The 26,291-nt window shown below is 43.6% G+C and overlaps 1 protein-coding gene across 2 annotated transcripts in view; it reads right to left on the reverse strand.

Moving 5' to 3' along the window:
• WWOX (WW domain containing oxidoreductase) overlaps nucleotides 1-26,291 on the reverse strand; it is a 980,179-nt gene that overhangs the window by 919,971 nt on the left and 33,917 nt on the right. For both annotated transcript variants that reach the window (XM_035025300.1, XM_035025299.1), the window contains exon 5: nucleotides 9,836-9,942. In XM_035025300.1, the coding sequence (XP_034881191.1) occupies nucleotides 9,836-9,942 (107 nt within the window). The remainder of the gene's footprint in view (nucleotides 1-9,835; nucleotides 9,943-26,291) is intronic.

Consider the following 26,291-nt stretch of genomic DNA (forward strand, 5'->3'; position numbering starts at 1 on the left):
CATTCCAAGTAATTAAAGTTCAGTAATAACTTATTCTTTCTGCTCCAGCACCTGCATTTCATTTGTTTATTTTCCCAGAGTCATAAATCTGAAAGGCTGTCAAAGTGCCACAATATTAGTGCAATAATCAAAGTTAATTAGTCCCTCTCAATAAACAACAACAAAGCCATTACAAAGATGCATTGAAGTTTCTCCCAGCTACCCAGTTTACAGATTACATTGTAGTTGGAACAATTAGACTCTGAGAATTGCAGGGTAAATGAGTGCAGTGTTCTTTAGTCATTTAAAAGGAGACTGTGCACTTCATTCACACTGATTCATTAACTCCATGGAAGGCAAAGCAGGTCCGGGCTCTGCATCTGCTGCCCGCTAAAGGATGCTGGAACAGACAGAGCTCTCCCCAGCTGCCAAGCCTTACCAGGCGCATCCGAGACTCCAGTAATAAAAGAGGACAGAGGTTGCAGAGCGAAGAGAGGGGCCAGCCTGACCGCCAACTTTTAGTAACCCGATGTCTTCAATAACTTTTGATTTATTATTTAGGGAATTTGAGAGATGTGGGCATCAGGCAGATTCTGATGAGAAGGCAGCCCAGGGAAACTCGGAAGACAGGACCAAGGCCGGTGGGTAGGAGACGCTCGGAGAAAGATGCTGCCTTCAATATGAGAGAGAACTCTGTAATTGAGAGGTGCACAGAAATAGGAGGGTTGCCTGGGGAGGGAGGAGATTACCCATCACTGGAAGAGTACAAGCCAAAGTTGGAGGATCTCTGCTCAGGGAGGCTGTGTGAATGGTCTGCACATTGGAAAGAGGTCAAATGAGATGACTGGACAGTTGACACCACCCTAAGAACTTGCATTTGGAAGCAATCACTGGGCGAGTGTTCAGGTCTTGTCCTCTGAACTCACTGCCCAGTTCCTCTCCAGAGATCCTTCTGCCCTTGAAGTCATGGCCCACGTGGATGTTATCCATTGCTATGCAACACACTTCCCCAAAGCACTGTGGTTTAGAATGGTAACCTCACCAAGTTTCTACAGGTCAGGAATCCTGAGTGGGTCTAACTCAAGCTCTTTCATGAGGTCGCTGTCAATCTGACAGCCAGAAGTCCCCTGCAGGCTTGACGAGTCTGGAGGTTTCCAAGAAGGCTCACTCATGGGGCTCTGGGTGGGAGGCCTGGGTTCCTCCTCACATGGGCCTCTCCAGAGGGATGCCTGAGTGTCTTCACAACACAAGGCAGCCTGGCCTCCCCCAGAGGGAGTGATCCAGGACAGCAAGCAAGGAGGAAGCCTCATGCCTTTTATGACCCTCCCTGAAGTCCTAGTCCCTCATTTCTGCCACATGCTATTCATTAAGTTTATCACTAAGTACAGCCCACATTCAAGGGGAGGAGAATCAGGCTCCACCTCCTAAGAAGAAGAGTATCAAAGAATCAATGGAGAGATTTTAAAACCACCGTGGATACTTGCGACGATTCATTTTTTAGGGGTCTCCAAAAACCAGTCACATCTGCACCCCCTGGCTGACTAAGCAGCAGGCACAAGTGCCCGATGAGTGCCCTGGGGTCACAGATTTGGTTTTTCTCCACTTCTCTCCCTCACCAAGCCCAGGCTCTGCGAAAGGCTGGCCAGCTCTGTACCACCAGCACCAGGGAGATGGACAGCCACCTCTCCACCCCGTGGGGATGGGAGGAAACCCCTGGTCCTTAGCTCATCTGAATATTAACTGACACATCGATAGGAAGATAAAGACAGGCTTGGCTATGTCCTAGGACTCTGACCATTCATTTTAAAAAAAAAAAAAAAGTCATTTTCCAACAAGATTTCTGAGTATTTGTTTAATTTAGGGATATGTGAACAAGTCAGTCTCTCCTGAAGCTACCATTTTGAGTCTTTACCATGTGTGTGCTACATTCGGTACAAGAGAATTATTGCGCCTTCTGAGACCCTGAGCAGTTCACTGAACCCAGAACATCTGACTCACTAGATCGCCATTTATTATAAAAAGATAGAACTCAGGCACAGCCAGATAGAAAAGAAGCAGAGGGCAAGGTGTGTGACAACGAGCACATGCTTCCCTCTCCAGGGGCACCACTCTCCAGGATCCCCATGTGCTCACCAACCCAGAAGCTTTATGAAACCTCTCCTTTTTGGGTTTTTAGAGAGGCATCATTATGTAGGCATGATTGATTAAGGCACTGGTCATTGATAACTGAACCTGATCTCCAACCCCTCTCCCCTCCCCAGGGGTCAGGCGGTGGGACTGGAAGTTCCAACCCATAATCACACAGTGGGTTCCACCAGAAACCAGCCCACATCCTTGGGTGGGGTCTAGAACTCAACTCATTTACATAACAAAAGACACCTCTAGGAGCTCACCCCAAACACAGGGAGGAAGACCAAATGTGTGTTTCCTATCATACATCACAAGATCACAATATGTGTTATTTTACTTCATCCCTCACCTTGACTGAGAATATTAGCACCATTCCGCAGGTCAATAAACCAAGGTTCAAAGACATTACCAAATTTGCCCAAGGATACCCAGTGAGCATGTGTGGGAACCATGATACAATCCTGAGTCTATATGACTCCAAAGCTGAGGTTCCCTTTACTCCACTGGGCTGCCTCCCTATAAATTATAATTAAAACTTATTCTATAAATTAAAAATTAAATTTATAAATTAAATTTAAAATAGCCTATAAATTAAAAATTATAAATTGAATATTAGTCTATTTTAAATATACACTTGAAATAAACCCTAGCCCATTACAGTATGCGCCGCCCCACTCTGAGACTGGCTGCCCCCTTTACGCTGTATCTCTGCATCTGTCCTTGGGTAAGAGGTTTTACTGTTTCTCCTCTCTGTTTAATCTAACACCTGCAATGTATGAGACTCTCTGTAAATGCCCCATAATAAATATGAAAAACAGTCTCTAGCATGTTTTTTCCCTCTTAAGTAATGGAGCCTAAATGCCTAGTGGCCAGAAGCAGGCCTTTGAGCCATTGGCTGAACACCATCTCAAGATGAAATCCGTCTCTTCAAACTATGTCAAAATTGCTTAATAAGAACTCAGGGGACCCCGTATTAATGAAAGGATGCATCTGCTTTGGGTTTCACATGATTGGGAGTGATGGTTTGGAGCTAGCCACCTATGCTTGATTTCCACTCTTTAAAAACCCCACAGTTAATCACAGCCCTCGTTATACAAAGGTTACAATGGATATAAAGTTTGAAAGATTCAGTTCAAGAGCGGTGGCCAGAGGAAAAAAAAAACGCAAAACGAAGACACAGAGAGAGTGATCAAAGAACAATGAATAGCACCCAAGACTACATCAATGCAAAATGTTCAGAATGAGAAATGAAATGGAAAACTTGAAGGATAGGACCAGGCACAAGTCTGGGGCATTCTGGAGAAAGAGAAAACTCAGAATATTATAGCAATAATTATGTCCATGAGGGGGATGCATAATTTATGATCTAACAAAGAATCTTTCCTGAGCCTGTGACAAGAAAGGTCAAATAAGCAACTCAAGTACAACAGTAAATACTCCATACACCACTTGAAGTGGCAGTCTGGGAAGGAGAGGGAATTTGGTGAGGTGAGTTTCATCAGCTCCACCAGATTACCAGAAGGGACCCAGGCAGCTCTCTTTCCTAGGGAATCACAGGGGCCCTCGTTATCATGAACAGAGAAATATTCACAGATAAACACGCAAACCTCTACGAATACAATCTCTGGCTACAACTTTAAAAAAGAGAGGCCAGTCTTTTTACACAACACACACCAGGAATTTTGGATTAGGTGACGAGATGGCTTTGGAGCCAGGCAAATATGGCTTCATACCCAAGATCTAACCCACAGCTCCCAGCTAGGTGAGCTTAGGCAAGCCTTCTGGCCCCAGCTAGCATCCAATGCCTCATCTGCAAAATGGGTTTAACACGTAACAGATATTTCATTGCTAAATGCTAAGCATCCATCGTGCCTTACAGAGAGACAAATATGAATACCCAACCCCATCTGCAGGGGATAATAATAACGTGACATTTTGAAAATGGAAGTGTCCTAAGGGGGGAACTCTAGAACTTTACCTTTGTGTGTGTGTGCGTGTGCTTATTGATTTAAGCTAGCGGTTTATATAGTTTTTGCTTGTTCGCAGACTTATTTATATCATACTTTATTTATTGAAAATCCAATACTACACATAAAAACAATTTTTAAAGCAAAGAAATGAGGAACCAATCTAGCAGCTGATTTAAGATGAATTTTTCCCAATAATCTACAACTATTAATAATATTAATAGTTTTTATATTTTTCGTTTAGCTGAAGATCATTCAAAACAATGGGGATGAGCCCTATAACTCGCGATGCGCTGAATGATGATCATCTTCCCCGAGCCAAGTCACCAGCTCAGGCAGGCACATTACGTGCTGCTTGCCTCCCCACAACACTCACCACTCACACACTGCATAAAAGAAGGCATTCACCTAAGGTCTCTGATCTATAAGTCAAATTAAGGGATTAAAGCTTCTATTCTCAAAGGGGAAATTCCCACAAACGCCAAAGCTACACCAGATCATAAAGCCACTGAGTACATTTGAGGGTGCTGAACAGTAGCTGGATTTCTCCAGTGGTCCTTAAAAGTGCAAGCCATTTATTGCTCGGCATCCCACCCCAACACTCTTAATATCATGTCACGAAAACACAGGGTGCTGGTGTCTATTCAAAGCACAGCAAAGTGTCAAACCCATGTGCCTAATACATTGGTTGGTACCAAGTCCTCTGTATGTGCAAATGCTACTAAAACCACTATTTCCAAAGCTTATCAGCGAGGCTGCAATATGATGTGATACCATTAGCTTTCCACATGCCTTCCCTCCAACGAGATAAACAGCCCCGGTATCAACTCTATCGAAGACGGGAATAATTATGACACTTCAGTCCCGCCAACATCAAATTGCGTGGTTACAATCAACCGGGCATGCGCTCTCCCTAACACATGCATATCCCATTACCTCTGACTAATAAATCTTTTCTTTTTACCCCTCATCTCCCTGCTTTCTCAATAACCATTCTGGTATAAGCCATCGCTAGCTGTTCCTGATGACTGATCCCTTAATCATCTTTCCTAAATATATGCAAAGTGTATTTCTTTGTAAATACAAAAAAAAAGCAATCTCATAAATAATTAAGATGGCTTTTCAAATGACAGTTGAGTGCTAATATGAGCTACACTGGAAAATACTAATCAACAAACTAAATACACATCTAATAAAACGTAAGAGTCCAGACACAGGAAGACAGAGAAAGAATTCATTGCAACCCCATCTGAATCATGCTGATAAACATCCTCCCTACAGCTCCTCTTGCAGCCACTTGGGCAGGTTAAGAAGAGTAAGCATTCCTTGTACCTTCGTGTACAAATAAATTATTATTATTATTCTTATTAATAGCAGCAGACAAAATTGAATACTCAATCTACCCCCAGCAACATGTTAAATACTACACATACATACGGTCAATGCATTTAATACTCACAGCTACTTAGGTCTCCTGGCATAGATATTATTATTTGGATTTTACAGATGAAGACACCATGGTTGGAGAAGAAACTCACCCAAGGTCATAGGATGTATTTGCTTCTAAGCTTCGCCATTATAACAAAGCATATTTTATAGCAGTGGTCATCAGCTGGACATGATCTGCCCCATCAAGGGACATCTATGCCCAGGAGGCATCGTGAAGACCACCCAGCCTGCCTTCTCTAGACCTCTTGGGAATCTTGGCTAAAATACCCATGAGAAAACGAGAGCTGCTGAGCTGGATCCCTGCTGCATTCTCCTGGCCAAGAGCATGTCAAGCAGTCTCTAGGAAGACCTGAAGTCTAGGCCAGTTAAAAACATAAGTTAGAAAAGCATGGGCTTGAAGTCTTCCTTGGGGACCAAAGCTTCTCACCAAACTAAACATAGTTGAGTCACTCCTCCCTTATGACAGGGGAACAGCTCCAAGCCACATTCTGAGGAATGAGGAGTGGGTCATATAATAACTCCAAGGGAGGGCCATCAGCCCCTCTTCTCAGGCCAGGCCATTTTTGCCCACCTGGTTGGTTATCTCCATCTCTAGTAGATGCTAGAACTTCTGAACATTCATTGGGCCCCATGTTTCACTAACGGGCAGCCCCTATATGTGGAGTCTCTTACATGATAAGCAGATTGAGTAAGGGCCTGGCACATGGGAGGCAGGCTGGAGTCCCCCACTCTTTTGACCCCCCCAGCAACCCCAGCCATGGCCCCACCCCTTTTTATCCTGTACACAACTGGTAGGTAAGCAGGTGACCTCAGGCCCAGCTGCTTTAGTTCTATTCAACCTCCTTGCTCCCCAGGACCAGAAGCTTTAGTTCCCAAGTTTTAAGAATCTAAAAATCAGGAACGGTCACAAGGTGAGAGAACAGAGAGGAAGCAGGAGCCCCCCTTAGGCCTTCTAAGAGCTCAACATTGAGTTGCTGGAGTCTTGTTGTAGCTGTTTATAAAGTGCATTTTGATACCTGATCAACTATTGTCCTTTGCATAAGATCCCCCTGGAGTCCTCAGATTTCAGGATGGAGAGTGGGACGGGCCATACCTCCATAAACACAGCAACAAAACTTGCCTTGGATAAATACTTACTGGAAAGGAAAATATCAACCACACAGCACAGCAGGGACTCAGACAAATCTACCAGTGTCCCAAACGTAGAGAACTTACATGGAATCTTAACAGCCAGACAGTGCTGCTAAATGAAAGAGAATCAACCTGATCCTGAAAAGAGGAAAGTAAACTTCCTACTCAGCCAGCCATATGGGCTCCTTGGCATACCTAGGGAAAAATCAGGTTCCTGTCTTAGAGGGAGGGGACACTAGTCCGTAATCCACTTAAGGACACGAATGAGGTAGATCACATCCTCCTGAGGACTGCTTAACAACACAGGTACTGAACCCCAGTTCCAGAGATACTTCATTTAAATACAAATGGGGAATGATGGGCCTCCCTCCTGTCCCTCCTTTTTAAACTATGCTAAATCGATTGGCCTTTTAAGAGGGTAGTTTACTTCTATATTGTCCATGTTATCCAATTTTAATTGTTTTCAATTCTTATTACTAACTTTGAAGCAACCAAAACATCTCAGCAGGAGGGCATTTTCCCATGAAATAATTATTAGTAGTCATAATTACATATAGGCTTTTAATATAATTCCATATGGAATGTATTTTCATTTAAGTTGTATTTTACTAAATAGCTAGATCCCCCCAAAACTGGTTTGAGAACTCTAAAGGATGTCTTGAATGAAAAGGGATTGCTTAGAACAATAAGGTACATCAGTGTTGCTCCCTGTGAGAAATTAGGGTTAATCCTGAAATTAATCTCTCAGATAGCATCTAGCAATTCTGAAAGCAAAGCCTGAAAGGTCACAAACATGCGTGATGCCGAATGTGGTAGACAAGCCGGCCATGAAGTAGACAGACTTTGGGTTTGGAGGCCAGATGGACAAACTGTGCCAGAAACCTGCCTCCGGGCTTATCAGATGTGGGACTCTGGGACGTCCTTTCACCCTTCTGGGCCCTCCCTTGGCTCTTCTGTAAAAAGGAGGAAACCAGGCTTTTGCATCTCCTGAACAGGGATATAAAGTGCCTCACCTGGGACACAGCACATGACAGGGACTCACTAAAGGGTGGTTGTGAGATGCCCCATGGTGACCGTGAGAATAATGTCCCACCGGCTTGGAGGCAGACACGAAGGTTCTGGAACACGGCAATTCTAGAAAGAGCCGTGAAGGCAGGGAAGCAAAGACCAGGCAGGAAAGAACAAGTTGGGGAAGGAGGCATGAACTCCATCTCCAGAGCCAAGCTGAGAATGCCCACCGAGCCCTGGCACATGCAAGCCAACACTGAGCCAAACAGCCCACAGACTTCGGAGAGCGCTTTTGCTGCAACAAAAAACTCTGGATCATTTCAAGTCTCCCATGAGGCGCCAATATGCTGCAGTACCTTCCTGGCTCTGCTACTGAAAGGATTCATCCCAGATAGAGTATGAACATGCTCAAGCTGGCTAGCAGCTGGAAAAACTGGGGTCAATCGAATTGACCTTGAGAAACACAAGAAGGGGGTATTCAATGATGTGCCAGATTAAGTGCCTGCACAGAGATGAGGTAGGGAAGGGCCTGCAGGAAGCCAGCCCAGCACTCCCTGACGGTGGGGTAGTGAGGGGGCTCACGCAGATCACGAAGGCAGGTTTGCAGACACCTCACACTCTGCAGACAGTGCAACAACACGAACCGGCTTTGGGCACCAGACTTGAGCTTCCACAATCATAGTCAAGGGGGCTGAGGAAATGGTAGAACGGTGCTCACAGGGAAGAAGCAAAGACATGAGACATGATAAAGAGATTAGTCTCAACCTACAAAATTTGATTTAAATGTTTGAAATGCCATGCGAGTATTAGTTCCCATTTCCTTCACTCATGTGTCTGACAGCGAGTGTTTTGGGGTAACTCTTTCTCTGGGAGCACGGCTGGCCAGGCGACGTCAAGTAACGGATACTGTAGACTGAACGCAGGCAAGGATGCACGTGTCACCTGGGACTGACTCCCAGACACCAGAGTATGCCTTCAAATGCAAGAAAGAGAAACTACATGGTGGGTCTTCATGCTCAGGCCATTCGACCTTCTTCGTCAGAGGTGAGGAAATGGGAGACACAAAACAGACTGAAAGGCTCGCTGAGGCCCCACAGGTCAATAGGGAACACCCAAGACTTGCTGCCTCTCTGCATCAAACAATGGTGATAATGGGTTAAATGGAGATGTACGTGTGCTCGTACCTAAGGAAGGAAGAAGATCATTTCTAAAATGCATAAACATTTATGTTTTAGTATTACCTTCCAAGACTGGTTTAAATATTCCTATCATCGTACAACATGGCTCTTACATTATCACTAGGGCCACTGAATTCCATTTTGTCCAGTCTAAGTCTAACACTAGATGGGCAAAATGGTACAGGTTTGACCCTATCTGTTGCTAGATAACGGTCGTCTTCCTCGTTGACAGTGGGGATGGAAACCACTCCGATCCCACCAGATGACTACTGGGAAGCTGCTTCCAAGATTTTAAATACAAAGACCCTTTGAATCAACGGGTCCACTGCTAAGATTCTGCCCTATGTCAAACTAAAATAGCCCACACTGTAACTGTTCATCCATCTCTCTGCTTCACTGTGCTTCATTGCCATTTATAACAATCCGGCAGGGTGTTAAATATTAAATCTAATTATCCCTTATGGTCCATTTCTCTGTACCTAGACAGTAAGCCCAAGGGAGGGCAGGGATTTTGTTCTGTTTGATATGCTACATCCTCAGCCTCAAGAGTACTGCAGGCCTTCGATAAATGTTTGTGCACAGACGTATCAGCACCAACATCCACGCAGAGAGAGAAAAGTGAAAAGTAAAAAACAGAGGGTTAAAGCCCACCCCCTTCCAATCTTAAAAACCATTAGCATAACAAACTCTTAGGTGTATGCATGGGCGTTAACCACATTTTATTTTCTTAATAAATGAGAGGAATGAGTGAACATTCTCAAACCTCTGACTAATAAAGCAGATGACATTGACAATGAACCATAAACAATGTATGGATACAGGCTTGCCTGTCCTTTCATTCATAAAATAAACACAGCTAATATGACTTTAAAAATAAAGAAAACGTTATTTGAAGAGCAATAAACTTTATGCACTGCACTAAAACCTCCATGTGTTTATCCCAGCATGTGTATTTGACAATTAAAAAAAAAAAATGGTCAAGGGCTTACTTACCCATTCTCCTAAAATCTGTGACACAGCTTCACTGGCCTTTGTCACATTCCTACAGGCAAGGATCACGTGTGCACCATGGAGGGCAAAAGACTTGGCAGTTTCAAACCCTATGGTTTAAAGGAAAGTCAACATTAGAAGACACAATGCAAAACACTGATTCACCTGAAGGGCCTTTGTTGAGCACCGCGCACATTGCCCCAGCGGCTCTCAGCCAGAGGCAATCTGTCCCCTGGTAGACAGCTGCAAATGTCTAGAGACATTTTCAGTGGTCATGACTGGGGACAGGGTGCTACTGGCCTCTAGTGTGTAAAGGTCAGGGGTGCTACAAAATACCCTACAAAGCACAGGACAGTGCCCACAACAAAGAATCATCTGGCCTGAAGTGTCAACACTGTTGAGGTTGAGAAAACCTAGCCCAGGAACACACCATCCCCAAGGCGTAGGACAAACCATAGGAGAGCTCACAGCACAGTCCACCATATATAACAACCGCCTAATGAGAAGATCCTGTGTTAAATATAAAGAATAAGGAAGTATAAAGACTCAGACATGGCCACTGCCCTTGAAGAGTTCACACTCATTATAATAAGAAAAAAGAGACCTGCAAAGGAAAACAAACATACAACACTTTTATTATATTCTGGACAATGCACTCTGCGCTGTGCTACACGCATCCAAAAATGGCAGCCTGGGGTTCTTACACCCACCCTCCCACTGAGAACAATTAGAAGAGCTAGACCAAACAACACACATGCACACACATGCACACATCCTTGAAGGCATCAGAGGGACACTATGACTGAGGATTTGGGGACCTGGAAAAGCGGAAAGCCAAGAGAGATGAGCCAGCTTTGGTGCTGCCGTGCCCAGTGAAGGTATTCTTCAAAAGTAAAGGTGAACAAATTTTTAAACAAACCAAACAAGACAAAGGAAAAGCTGAGAGGCTATGTCACCATCTATGGCCAGATCTGGCCGAGAGGAGACATTCAAGCAGGAGGAAAACGACCCTCGAAATCTGGAGGTGCAGAAAGTAACAAAGAGTAACACAAAGGTAAGTTTATGGAAAAATCGAAATGATAACAATAATAGCTTGCAAATTTTGGAATACATAGAATTACTCTGTTGATAATAACAATGCATAATCTAGGAAAAATTCTATATATTTAAAGAAAAGCCTCAAAATGAAAACTCTGGATCCATGTTTTGAACAGAAAGGCTACCAAACATTTAAGAAAATAAAAACACCTATCTTCCAAAAATTCTTCCACATAATAGAAAAAGCAAAAAAAACTCAACTGTTTTATAAGCCTCAAACTCTTTAGTCATTAGGGAAGTGTAAAGAGACAATGAGATTAAAAAAATAATAATAAAATTAAAAAGATTCAATTAGATACTACTACATTCCCATTACTACAATGGCTAAACATTAAAATGACCAGACCAAACATTGGCAAGAATGTGGAACAACTAGAACTCTTATAAAGTCTAATTCCAGAGCCTAAAGCCTACACCACTGCTCTCAGGCACCTCTTGTAAGCTGCATGGAAGACCACACGACTGCACCAAACAACAAACCAATCAGTCCTACTAGAGGGAGCAGCAATGTGATTCAGCCAAAGCCATGTCAAATGACCGCAGATGACTGTTTCCAAGATACTGTTTACATGTACGCAAAATCAGAGTACCATTATCTTATGGAGATTGCCATGTGAAAGAGTCTAGCAAAGTTCACTCATTCATATCTTCCATATATCTAATCTTCATGGAGGCCAGTCTATTTATATAAACTAGCTCTCGGGGGAAGTCAGCACAGATCACAACAGTGGGAAACTCAAACTCAGGAGTTTGACATACCAATGTTGACCCCAGCTCTAGCTATTTATAAGCTGTGGACTATGCCTTTAACCCCATCAGAAACTCAGAGATCTTTTCTTAAAATGAGGAGTAAGTAGTTAACTTACACTAAGAGCCTAATATAACAAAAGTAGGTGGAAAACAAGTGTTAATTCCCATTCTTTCCAATATCTTTGGTGTAAAGTTCCTGTGTCTCCTCTGTGATTTGTATGATCTATCAAATACAGCACAGTCATTACAACTGAAAAGTTAACAGTCTCTCCTCGATCTGCTCCCAGCAGCAACCCAAGAGCTGACTGGCTTTAATATCAACCAGAATTTGAAGAAATTAGCTACAAGACCCACCATTCCATTTGTGTGAATATTGGCTCTGGAACACACGTGAACTTCACTGTTGAGATAACTTGAGTTATTTTTCAGATAATGCCAAGTTCTATATCCCGAGATATTCACTTTACCATTATCTAAGGACAACATCCTATACTTGAATCTGATGCTAACATGATGCCCAAAGGAATTCCAATCTGAAATACTTAACATCTACATCAGTTTGCAACCTCCTTGGTGTATGTAATGAAAGCAGGCTGAAGCTGTATCTTCTTGAGGCAAGAAGTAAAACACCAGGTTTTGTAGCCCAGAGGGGGTGGATGGGGACAGGCATAGGACGAAATCTTGCTGACTGATGTGCTACATCAATCAGACTAATGAAATGCTGACGGCCATATGGAGGGAACGTGAAGTGGCCAAAAATGACTTCACCTGCACTCCCAGAAGATCTTGTTGAGATGGTGGACTCTGCGTGCCTGTGAAATGTCCAGGTCAGAGCAATTATCAATAATATTTTTCATCACATTTTCATCAGAGGATAGAAAAAGAAAAAAAAAATGATGTTGGGAAAGATGGCGGACACAATGCTTGGTCATTCGTTAGCAACCATCTTTTTAAGGGGCCGAGAGGGCATGGAGACAATGCAGGGCCAGGCTGACCCCGAGGCTCCATCTATTGAATTTAGAAGTTCAAATATAAACTCCTTAGAATCTGTGCCTTTTTGATTCCTGTGTCCCGTGGGACTAACACCCAGTGGGATTCAACAAATACCTGCCAGGGTCGTATAGGTTGTTCATAGGCTACAATTCGGGACTACTGCAAAACAATCCAAGTTGTTTCAAACAACACTGATGGCCCTCTGACTTCCTTTTTTAACAATGAATAATTATTAAGATCCTGCAAAGACAGGGCTCACAGCGGTTTTGAATGACACCAGCTAGAAATCCGTGGGGAAGAGCATGTCCGTTTCCTATCAAAATTTATTTTCCCAGGGGCGCCTGGGTGGCTCAGTCGTTAAGCGTCTGCCTTCGGCTCAGGTCATGATCCCAGGGTCCCGGGATCGAGTCCCACATCGGGCTCCCTGCTCGGCAGGAAGCCTGCTTCTCCCTCTCCCACTCCCCCTGCTTGTGTTCCCTCTTTCACTGTGTCCCTCTCTGTCAAATAAATAAAATCCTTAAAAAAAAAAAAAATTTATCTTCCCAAACAAACCTGTTTAAGTCACACTATCTCAGTTGACAAAATGACCTACGGCAAAGGACTTTTTATTACAAAAAGGAAGGCGCCCGATGTGATGACAGCATTAGGCTGCAGCCACAAGTCTGCACCCTCTCTGTTTCACAGAATCCCTGCCTGTGGTTACAGTTCAGCCATCTACCTGCGTCGCATAAAATGACCCTCTGGCTCTTACGTCTTCCCTTATCTGAGCAACACGTTACACGTTGCGGGTCTCCTTTTAAAAGCTGTGAGAGATAGCTCCATTTTCTTATCCTTTACAAGTACCTTTGGAGCCAAAACCAAAGCATGGATATTTCAAAAGATGAAGGTTTAACAGGAAGGACAGTAACACTCTCCTAGTAAACCGTATCTCTAGAGTGTGGAGTTTTATGAAGGAAAAAAAAAAAAAGAAAGAAAGAAAAAGAAAAGAAAAAAAAAGTTTAATAATGCTACCTACTGCTCAAGTAGGTAGAATAGCATCCCTCATGCTCTTAATACCTGAGAATAGCGTCCCTCATGCTCCTAATACCACGGCTGATGACCAGCTTAATTAGCTAAATGTAGTAGTGCTGATCCAATTCTGCAGAGTGCCAAAGTTTGTGCAAAATAATGAAAGCAATGGTTTACTAAATTTAATAACCTGATTCATCTTATAAAAAATTAACTTTATGACAATGTTTAAATTGAACCAGCTTAACTGCATGGAGGTGGTGAGTGCGTTCAGAAGAATACTTAAAGCTAATAATATAAAGAAAATAGAAGAAGACATTTTAGAACAACGGGCAGCATCTGCTTTCCAGCACTTGTTACATCTGATCCAATCAGGAAGATTAAGTGGCCACGAAGGTTTAATATCTTGCTGTCGAGTTTTAAGCTTTGCATACAAACATTAAAGTACCATAAAAGGGAAAACATATCCCCCCCCAAAAAAATACTAAATACCCGCTTGTCTCACACAAGTTTTCATTCTCAAGAATGGAGGTTACAGGCTGGTGATCACGGGATAAATCAAACCCGTGGCCTGTTTTGTTCAGCTCAAACATTGTTTCCCTCCCTCCTCCTCTCCCTTCCTTTCCTTCCTCCCCTCTTCCACCTCCCACCCTCTCTTCCTCCCTTCTTTCCTCATATGAATTAGTTACCAGCATTAAAAGCCCAGAAAATGACATATCTAAGGGCGGATGTCCAACATCTCTGAAAAAGCTTACAAGTGGACCACACTGGGCCCCCATCCCACGGTTGCCACAGGCTAGAGACATGGGGTCTGTGCCCTCCCGTTGGCCCCGGTCACCACCCATGCTGCTGACTTCACCTGCCAGACCACTGCGGGCATCTGATGCTCAGACGCACATTACACAGGTAAGATTCACGCTAGAGACAATGCTCCAGCCTTGCCACAAAACTGCCACAATCAGAATTTTCACATCCGAATTGTTGCACCTCAAAGAATGTGTCACACTGACCTGCTCAAGATTTGACTGAAACCCTGTCAAGCCCCACTCAGTCAAGCATAAGAAGATCAGGACGCCAGCTACCCCCTGGAAGGCCTGGCAGCAGCACTCAACCCTACACAAAGAAACACAGGGCGACAACTCAGGGACCCGCAGGAATTAGGATATATGTGGTGCACGTTTTGTGACCCACCTTCTTGGCATTTCCCAAATGCCACTGAGCGGTAGCAGAAACTGTGAGCGAGAGCTATGCTGTGACCAGAGGACATAAAAAAGAAAGGCTGGATACATGGCAAGACAAGATCATGGATTGGCGAGAGGCCCCATGTGAAGGAAGAATAGGGAACCGGATGGGAGATGAACACCTGTCCAATAAGCAGAAACTGTGGGGCCCTGGCAGGCAACAGGGAGCAGCACTGTGAATAACAATAATTACAATCAGTATTATAACTACATAATTACATATCATACAGTTACACATATTATATAGTTATAATAATTATTATTCCATCCATTTAAGATACTTCTGGTGGTCATGCAGAAAGTGACTGAGCTGAAGACACTGAAGCCTTGTGACCAGCCAGGAGGGGATGAGGTACCCTCTGAGGCTGAACAGATAAGGGAAAAATGAGAAAATAATTCGGGAAGCAAAGCTCTCCAAAGCCTGATGACAGTCTGAGTCTACGTCTGAGGGGGCACAGCAAGTCTCCAAAGACGCCAGCCTGGCCACATGAGAGGCTGGCCACTGGTTGACTGATCCAGGCAGTGACTACAAAGGAGGACCGGGTTTGTGTGTGGTGGTGGAGGGGGCAGATGAAGCAGGTGACCTCACCTGGTGAGACTCACTGGCAGGACGGATAGGTGTGGACAGAGTCACAGATTCCTCAGGCACAAAGGACATCAGAGTGGGAACCCAGTCCCCACAAAGTCCCCAATCAAGTAGGAGCTAAGAACGAGGCCGGTTCTTTCCCTGACACTGGGAAGGCTCCTTCTGGTTTGAGTTTTTTAATTTTCGCCATATTGTGGATTTACTTGGGCATTGTCCCCATTTACTGTAAATTATGGTTTTAATTATCATTTTTATTAAGATGCCCAAAGGAGTCGGGGCTTACAACACCCGTAATTTTTAATGGGTTATTATTATTAATTTATAATTGAGAAACACTGGAGACAAATGTTACTTGTAACTGCACACAATTAAAAGGCCAAGAAGATGGTGATCCTCCACCCCCCAACGCACCACTAAAGCAATCTTGAGAAACAATCAACAAGTTGCGGAACATTCCAGCACCAGCCAACTCGCCCCACCCGGAGCTCTACCGTCAGGTACAGAACAAGAAGAGAAGCCTTCATCCTGAGTTAGATTTGGGGGAAATTCAAATTTGGGGACAATTTTCGTGTTAATAAACCACTGCTTTCAGCATCTCCCACATCCTCCCTGTAAGTACAAGGACCATACTTCCCAAACCCATCTGATTCACGTAAATGAAGCTACGGGAACACTGAAATCGAACGCTCTGAGGGCATATCTCGGGGGAAGTTCGAGGATACGCACTGGCCATCACTGCCAAGGTCAACGCCACAAGTGCAGGGACCAGATAACCCACACCGCTGTTTCTGTGGCTGCCTGAATCGCCTGACCGATCACGTTTACCTTCCACGCCATTCCAATCCCGTAGTCCTGAGTTCCAAAGAGTCAGAAATCACACCCACTCCATCCTCACTGCAACTGCCAGCTCTTAATAAATTACAAGACTATCCAGGCCTCTCCAGGGGAAAGTGAGTCATAACCTGCCCTGCTTTTAAATGTGTGGTATACACAGCTGGTAACAAGTCCTATAGAGAGGTTCCTAAATACCCCTCACAACATAAACAGGCCTCAAATATAAATATTTACCAAAGACAGACACCAATTTGAGAGATGGGGATACGGAGGCAGGAAACGGCCCGTTCACGTGGGATATCTTCTTGATATACGGCCAGGCTGCACTACAGTGCTTGGGGCAGTATAACGCTGAGGCCGGAACTTTTCCGTAACTACAGAATCAATCCCGAGTGACTACCTGGGATCTCTCAAGAGACAAGACGGACCCCAGGCTGCCTGCTGTGCCTCCGCTGGGCTGGCTAGGTAAGTTCTCACCCGACCTGCCACTGACAGTGCATCCAACTCCCGCGTGTTAGGAATCGCAGAGAGAAAAGAGCCCAGAGAGACTGTGATTAAACATGGTCCGAGGCAGCCCCAGTGAAGACAGCTTTGTAAGGGCAACTCGATGGAGCAGGGTCCATGCAGGTCAGGGTGTGGGCGAACCAGGCAACCACATATATTAACGGTGGGGGGAAGCAGGGGAATACAAAGTGACCCAACATCTTTGGGGGCAACTGGGCTATCTCCATCAAAGTGCACATGGCCACGCCCTTTCACCCAGTTGTTCCCCATCCAGAAACGTGTCCTACAAATACACTTGCCCACAGGAGCAAACACGCGAGAGGAATGTTCAACAAGCACTGCTTGCGACAGCCAAAAAACGGGAGGCCCTCTAAATGTCCCAACAATTATGTGAAGTGAATCAGTGGCGCGCCGAGAACAAAGGGCCATGCTGTAGTCAAACAGAACCAGGTGACACAAGAGAGGGAAACATCTCCTGCCATGTTATGAAGGAAAAAAGAAATCAAAGTGCAGAACAGCATGCATGGGTGATCTCCCCGGCTACACACGAAGGGAGGGGTGGTGTGTGTCTACATTTGCACTAACACTGACCCCCTGGGCACATGAGCTATTGGCCAGGGGCTGGGAAGACTCATTTGCATTTGCCCACACAGATGCTATTTCCGTTTTTAGCACACACGTGTACACGTGTAAGAGTAAGACTACAAGTGAACGACGGAATGCGTCTGATCATTTACAGGCCTTCACAAGCTTTAACAGAGAGAGAGCGAGGCAAGGGAGAAAGGGAAGAGAATACGGTACTTTCTAGCATCCTGGTTTTTAGAGAAGGACCAAAGAAGAAAGCGAGGAGGACACGGGAGCACCACTACACCCCGTGCCCGGGGCTGCAGGAAATACAGCCACGCCAGGACAGTCACCGTCACTGTCGTATCGCTGAGAAAACCACAGGCCCAGCGGGTTCTGGCGCTCACAAGATCAAAAGGCAAACAGGAGGTGCGGAGGCCTGAGTCCACGGCAGGTGAGTTCAAAGCCACACACACGCAGAGGAGCCCCTGGAGGACAGGAAAAACCCAACTGGGAACACCACTCACCTGCCCAACTGTCTGCTGAATGTACTGTGTCTTATTCCACCGACTGATAGAACCTATTGTTTGTGTCTCTTACGACGTATGTTTCCATTTTTGGCATTTGTAGGATTTAAGCCAAACCTTACTAAGCTGTCATCCTTCTGAAAGACAGAAATGATCCCCACGCCACAGGCCTCAGTGCCAACAGCCTACCAACAACGCCCATTTCTTTCCTGTGTCATCTTGTCAAGGCAAAGGACCTAGGCCTCTTCAGCTACTTGAGTATATAAACATACTTACTTAATGGAATCTGTCCCCAAACTGTGATGCATTATCAAATTACCTTCTCTCTTACTTAATATTTCATCACAGGGCTCAGAATTAACACCATCCTTTGCTTTCACAAACAGTTCTCCGCGTAAGGCCTACCAGATGGGATAACTAATCCGCAGAAATAACGTCTCTCTCCACATTCTCCAAGGTCAACAACGTACAAGTACAGACTTAATTGAACCCTGCCTCTACGCTTTCAACCAGTTAAGTCCTTTTACAAGGGATGGTCTTAACACCCTAGCCATTACAAGTCATGCTCGAGTTTCTACTTTCATTTCTGAAAGGCTACAGTGCTGAAGTTTAGAGAGGAGACTTTATGAAGGCCAAAGACAAAGACCTCCCTGCCGATTCAAGAAGAAAGTGATGCCACACCGGATTTTTTAACAAAGCATACATAGTACTTTTATAAACGCAGGCCAGATCCTTAGGAAGACAAATAAAACAGCATGAAACAGAAGAAACAAAAAAACAAAGGCTTCCCAGTTAAAAAAAAAAAAAAAAAATTCTTAAATCCAGCTTCTTAGATGTAGAAACCTGTATCTCTTTTTAAGGCTCTCGAGGCGACACAGCCTCTCTCGCTCACTGGCACTAATACAGGGAAGAACACGACAGCTCTAGAATCTCAAACCCAGGACATGGGATTTGGCCCACGTTTATGCTCTTCAGAGGGCAAAACTTTTATAACTAACAAATCACACACACACACACACACACACACACACACTCCCATGGTGTCACCTCTTTAATGCCACACGCACAGCAGTATTACTAAGAGAACCAAAGTGTCTCTGCTGTTTGCAAGTGGAAAGGTTTACCCTGAAGTTTGGCCTTTTTCACTTTGATGGATTAATGTATAGCCACTTCAAGAGGAGAGAACCTAACCCTGAATCTGCAAGCACGCCGGATTATGTTACCGAGCAGTTCATTGTTTTCGCAGCTGGGCCAGGATTTCCTTTCAAGACCGAGGCCTCAGTCACTCTGCAGTCTGCTCAAGACAGGCTTCTTTATGATGCAGAGCAAACAGGGAGGCCACCAGGGAACCACACGCACTTGTCCAGAAAAAGACCCCTTTCTTTTACTTTCTCAACAACCAATGGGGCCAGCACCAGCCTATCTCCCAAGGCATTTTCCACTCCTGTCAATTAAGAAGTGGTTAGGAAGGGATTGTCTGAAAGAAGAGGGAAAAAAAAAAAGAAAAGGAAAGAAAAAAAAAAAAAAAAAAAACCTTCTCCATTCCATTGAGAGCTTCCAGAAATGGAAAGCCCGCTCCAGCCTGCATCTTCAGTGTGAGCCTTCTAATTCAAGCACCAACCCCCAAAACTTTTTTTTTTCCAGATCGACCTTGGCTCTCACTTTCTAAAAAGTAGCATATTACTTGGCCTCTTTGAAAAGATTAAATTCTTTATGCTCCCAAGGTCATGTGGAGGTGCTCAGAAACACCACGCTGGGAAAATTCAGCAGTTTTTTGAGGCTCACTTTAGAAGTGTCCAAATTGACTCTGAAAAACAAACTGAGGGTTCTAGAGGGGAGGGGGGTGGGAGGATGGGTTAGCCTGGTGATGGGTATTAAAGAGGGCACGTTCTGCATGGAACACTGGGTGTTATGCACAAACAATGAATCATGGAACACTACATCTAAAACTAATGATGTAATGTATGGGGATTAACATAACAATAAAAAAATAAAAATAAATTAAAAAAAAGAAGTGTCCAAATTGACTTTCATTCTCCACCACTTATAACGTTTTAAGATGCAACTTCTGGGAAGTACGATTGAGGTTCCATTGTTGAAGCCAGCTGCGGCGGGAGACGGGCCTGCTAGCTCTGCTCTCTGGGTCCACCACGGCCTGTGCTCAAGTCAGACGCTGCCAACTCCTCCTCGCGCGGGGACAAAACCAGTCACTGGACTCTACTGCGATGGGTTAGGGAGCAATTATTAAATGAAACATTTGCTCAAGGGAAGAATGAAGGGGGGGAAATCGGAGGGGTAGACGAACCATGAGAGACGATGGACTCTGAAAAACAAACTGAGGGTTCTAGAGGGGAGGGGGGTGGGGGGATGGGTTAGCCTGGTGATGGGTATTAAAGAGGGCACGTTCTGCATGGAGCACTGGGTGTCATGCACAAACAATGAATCATGGAACACTACATCAAAAACTAATGATGTAATGTATGGGCATTAACAGAAGAATAAAAAAAAAAGAAACATTTGCTCAAAATGTACGATAAGGAGATGAAGCGTACTGTACTTTCGAGCCGGCTGAATTTAATGAAAAACACCTAATTAAAAAAAACACCTAAGGATAATCCTTACCTTGTAGTCATGAAGGAAAAAGCACCCTAGGTAATCTATGTAACCCAGACCATCCTATAATCTTTAATATAATTGCTTTTTTTATTTTTTATAAAATATAACGGGCTTGGATGTGTGTGTGTGTGTGTGTGTTTTGTTTCTTTGCTTTTTGAAGACACAAATGCTGATACTATCTCATTTCGACTTGGAAAAGAAATTATTTTTGTAAAGGAAGTTGCTACTTCAGGTGAGTCCTCTTGCAATCGTCAAACAGTCCCCAGCGTCCCATGTGGAAGGTACGGGCGACACCGGCTTCAGAAGAGGAAGTACACAAAGCTCCTCACTTCCTTCCACAAGCCAGGCTGCACAAAGAACCTTTCCTAGTTTCACACTTACGTTTCTGATAACACACTCGGTGATTATAGTGCCTGGGTCCCCAAGGGACATACGATTTGTAAAAGAAATTCCCCATTTCTCTGCCATTTTTTAAGCTGAGATCTGCTTCAACAAAATCAGTCTCACTCACAAGGGGAAAGGGGAAGTTTTGAGTTTGATAACACTGTTTTGGAATACCATGATGAGGCACTGGTAAAACACACCAATTTTAAAATCTATACCTCCCAGTAAATGTGTAATCTAACCATCAGCTGTGATCAGGCACCTGCTTGGCATGAATGTCAGAGATGCGCAGGGCGCCTTCCAGCTAAGGCTGATTCTGCCTGACTCCTGGAGATGCAGCTAGCTATAAATCTGTGTTTGGCCCCCCTCTTACCACTGCTGCCTCTGGGCCAAGAGGGTCCCAGTAGGAGCCCCCACATAGGTAATATGCATGATTAGGGATTAGGCTTAACTCCATTTCAAAAAAGGAGAGAGAATGCTCCAAGTAAAGACATGTGGGCCCTAAGAGAGGACTCTGGCTTGCACAGAGCTTCTGTGCAAACTGAGCGCCTCGAGGGGTCTAGGTTCCAGCAGTCGGAGCCAGCGCAACCGGGGAGCAGCTACAAAAGATTCCAACGGAGATTTGCCCTCCTAGGACTGATAGCTGGAGGAAGCATGCACAACGAGATTTTTTATTTGGCTCAAACATGCAGCCTGCCCCTCAAGCATGTAACATCTTAGAGACCCTATTAAGACAAGGTGTACTAGGGGCACCTGAGTGGCTCAGTCGTTAAGCGTCTGCCTTCAGCTCAGGTCATGATCCCAGGGTCCTGGGATCGAGCCCCATATCGGGCTCCCTGCTCCGCGGGAGACCTGCTTCTCCCTCTCCCACTCCCCCTGCTTGTGTTCCTGCTCTCGCTATCTCTCTCTCTGTTAAATAAATAAAGTCTCTAAAAAAAAAAAAAAGACAAGGTGTACTAGATTTTCTTCAGTACTTTGAGACACAGAGAAAAAAGAAAACATGAAATCAAAGAATTTCTTGGAGGAAAAACAGATCAGGAGCCTTACTGTTTGTTATGGACTGAACTGCATCCACTAAAAATTCCTACCTTGAGCCCTAAGCCCTGATGTGACCATACTGGAGACGGGGCCTCGTAGGAAGTGATTAAGGTTAGATGAGGTTATAAGGGTGGGACTCTGATCCAATAGGACTGGGTCTCCCATAGAAATGTGTGCACACAGAGGAAAGGCCATGTGCAGACAGAACAAGGAAGAGGCATCTGCAAGGCAAGCAGAGAGCCCTCAGGAGAAACCAACCCTGCCAACACCTGGGTCTCAGACTTCCAACCTCCAGAGTCATAAGAAATCCATTTCTGTCAATTAATCACCCAGTCTGTGATATTTTGTTACAGCAACCAGGGTGGACTAATACACTGGTGCTTTTAACCAGATCAGCTGGTTCGAAAAGGAGAAAAGGCAATGAATCCTAAGCTTCCTGGCCTCAAACACTGGGAATTAAGATCAAAGAATTTACGTCATCCCTAAACGAGACAAGTAAGTGAGGTGGAGCAGATGAGACTGCTACCGGTCAGAAACCTAACTTCTCTTTGGGGTTTCTCTTGAGAAAACTGAAACACGTATCTACCAACAAAAGAGAGACTGAAGTCCTTGCTCCTCAAAGAATGGTACCTGGACCAGCAGCACCATCACCTGGGAACTCAGAAATGCACATTCTCAGGCCCACCCCACACCTGCTGAAGCAATGAGCTGGGTCATGTTTGGCTCAGTGATCTGTGTTCTAATGAGCCCTTCCAGACACTCAGATTCCTGTTCAAGGTTAAAAAACTCTGGTCTTGTTAATGCCCAGAACTCACCTTCTCTAACATGCACTGTCTAGCGTTTCCCATGTACAACTACTTTTACATGACAGTCCCATTTAACGCTCAACGCCATGGGTATATGATGTTACTATCCCTACTGTATAGATGAGAAAACTGAGGCCCAGAAAAGCCAAGGTCAAACAGCTTGTAAAGTGGAAGGGTGAAGACTGGACCCTAGGGCCTGATGCCTCTAAAGCCCCTTGCAGCTTCCTCCTTGGCAAAGCCAGTCCACTTTCCCTCTGAACATTGGTACCCCCCAGCGAATCTCATGGCAGAAAATCATTTACACATCTCTTCCTACCACCGTCCTATCAGGGTTACTCTTTGGAGTCAGAGAAAATGGAGTCAGGATCCTGCCTCTGCCACTTTCTTGTAACCTTTGAGCCTTGAGAAGGATGCTGTATGTTCTGGGTTGAATTTTGTATCCCCCCCCTCCAACCTCAAAATTCACATGTTGAAGTCCTAAGCTTCAATATCTCAGAATGTGACCTTATTTGGACATAGGGTTTTTGCAGAGGTAATCAAGTTAAAGTGGGGTTAATGGCGGGGGGGGGGGGGCTAATCCAATGAGATTAGTAAAACTATGGACTCAGCACACATACAGGGAAAACACCACAAGAGCATGAAGAGGACCAGATACAAGCCCAGGAGAGGCCTGTAACAGACCTTTCCCTCACAGCCCTCAGAAGGAGCCAACCCTGCCGACACCTCAATTTTGGACTCTAGCCTCCAGAACTGTGAGGCAATAAATTTCTGTTCTTTAAGCCCTAGTCTGTAGTACTTTGTTACAGCAGCCCCAGGAAATTAATATACTTAACTTCTATGAGCCCAAGTTTCTTCATCTGTAAAAGGGGCCTATTAAGAGGTACTCCTTCAGGGTTGCAGGAATGTCAAATGAGATAGCTATCAGAGTTCTTGGCAAGTCACAAGCTCTCAATACATTAGGCTTATTATTGCAACAATATTAGCTAAAACACCCTCCATATGATTTATATCTCAAATTTTCCTATAAAAATCTAAAAATCTGTACAGGAGACTAAATAGAATAAATGATTCTTAATGTCTCTAGTACCTATTCAACAATCACTGGTGCCCCCAATTCTTTCCAAAAAAGTATTTAGAACAGTCTATTATAAACACCCACGTACAACACAGCAATTAAAATAACATGAAAATCGGTGGTTTCCAGGGACAAGGGGTGCGGGGTGGTAGAATAATAAATTGCCTGGGGCAAGGAAGCAAAAGAAAAATTTCTGTGGAGATGTAAATGTTCTCTATCTTAACTGGGTGGTGGGTTACCTGAGTGTACACATTTGTCAAAAATCATATGTACAATTAAAATGAATGAGCTTATGTGAAACTTCCAAAAAGTTTATTTTAAGTGAATGTGTATGCCCATATTAAGAAAAAATAAATAAATGATTTACTAGGAATGTAGAGTAAGCTGGCTACTTATATGAGCATTCAAATGTTAGCTCTGAGCTTCCTGGCAACCAAGGCAAAGAAAGGAAAGGGAATACTTTATAATGCCCTCCTTATTAAATGAGAAAAAGCATACCAAGGTTTTAGGAGAGATGAGCTTTGTTCTCTTAACAACTCTTAAAAAAAAAATTTTTTTTTTTTACAACTCTTAAATTTTGCCAGAGGAATCCTTATACGAGAAACATGTGTTAATAGAATTAACCTGTGGTTTGCAAACTTTTTCTGTGAAGCACCCAATAGTCAGTATTTTGGACTTCGCAGACTATATGGTCTCTGTTATAACTACTCAATTCTGCTATGTTAAAAAAATATGAAAGCAACCATAGATAATACGTAAATGAGTGGGCATCACTGTGTTCCAATAAAACTTTATTTACAAAAATAGGCAAGAGAGGTCTGGATTTGATCCATGTGCCATAGTTTGCTGATCCCTAGAAGAGACAGTGCACTTTTAACATTCAATTCTAAGCTGACCTGAAGCCAAACAGGAACAAAGCATGGGAGGACAGGAAGGCGACCTCAACCTATAAATTTTTTAGAACCCATGTGGATAACAACCACAGAAAATTTTAGGTAGTTTACAAGATCCTATGAAAGTCATCTGCTAAAGAGAATCTCACTAAGACATACATAAAACAAAATTTTTAAGTATTCAATTTGCATCAAAATCTTATTATACTGCTTCACTCTGAATTTCATTCAAATTCAACTTACTCTAACTGCATTGGCTTTCTACTGCAGTGTTGGATATTTAACTATAAACTACATCCTGCCTCTCCCTTTGTGTGTAAAATTGACAAATGTGTTGTTTTTGGATTCCAGAATTCTGGGGAAAGCCAACTTAAATGAATTAAGATGACTAATGTGTTGATTCTGTTTCCAATCCAACAAAATGTTAATGTAAGAACCATGTCATATGATGCTATGTGTTTTAGTTCAAATTTAACATCAAATATTGAATAAGGCAGTTTCTAAGTAAATTACTAAGCTAAAAATATTCCTTCTGCATAGCAAGAACTCCATCTTGTTTAAAATAAATGGAAATTTGAACATCTTTGCTCAGATCAGCCTAAATAAGAAATTAGAAAAATGCAAACCTCCATTATAGTCAACAGTATTGATTCCATCTTTCTGGAGAAAGTAGCACAATATTGTAGATATCAAAGAAAAGGATTCATTTAAATCGTGACTTCAGGCAAAGTCCTACATGGAGCAAACGCTCAGAAAGAAACAGTGCTTTTCCAGGGCACCAGGTAAGTAATCACATCCAAGGTGAGTAATCACCAAGACACCGTGGACACAGTCGTGAGACTGACAACCCAGGTGTCTCCGAACATCCAGTTACTACAGGGTACCTGGCATTCCTAGTTCTTTTGCAGCATGAGAATGTTTATACAAATGTTTTCATTGCGCTTACTGAACATTTGGTGGAGGAGCTCCCGTGGCTATAACACACCGCCACACAGTTTTGTTGTAAGTAAACTAACATTAGTTTTTCGTCACGTAGTATTTGAGTAATTTCTATATCCACAGAAGCAGTAACTATGACACCTTTAAGAGCTGTTGGAAGTACTGCAAAGCCTGAATATAATTCCATAAACATTTACCATGTACCTTCCATGAATAAGACATTAAACGTCATGTCTTAGATACCCCGCTAATTCTAATGCCAAATCTTTCTGGTTTCCTTAAATTAATTACACCTACTGACCACCGAAAGGGGAATTTTGATAACTGTGAAAATCAAATCTACTAAGAGATTATTTAAAAAGAGAAATCAATAATTAGGGGGTCCCAGCTTTCAAAAAAAAAGAAAGAAAAATTTAAAATTTTAGAAGGAAGAATTTAGAAATTCAGGGTCTAGAAATGGAAACTACATAGAATATATGTATTTTGCCCCCTAGATTTTAGATTCAACTATGACAGCCTGTCAGTAACTGAATTTTTTTTCATTACCTGCCAGTTCCTTAGGAAATTTCCATTGTTTAGCACAGGGTAATTTTGAAAACAATA

The sequence above is a fragment of the Mirounga leonina genome, unplaced genomic scaffold, assembly GCF_011800145.1.
Source record: "Mirounga leonina isolate KUSES-001 unplaced genomic scaffold, KU_Mleo_1.0 Mir_180, whole genome shotgun sequence".
NCBI classification, from domain to species: domain Eukaryota; kingdom Metazoa; phylum Chordata; class Mammalia; order Carnivora; family Phocidae; genus Mirounga; species Mirounga leonina.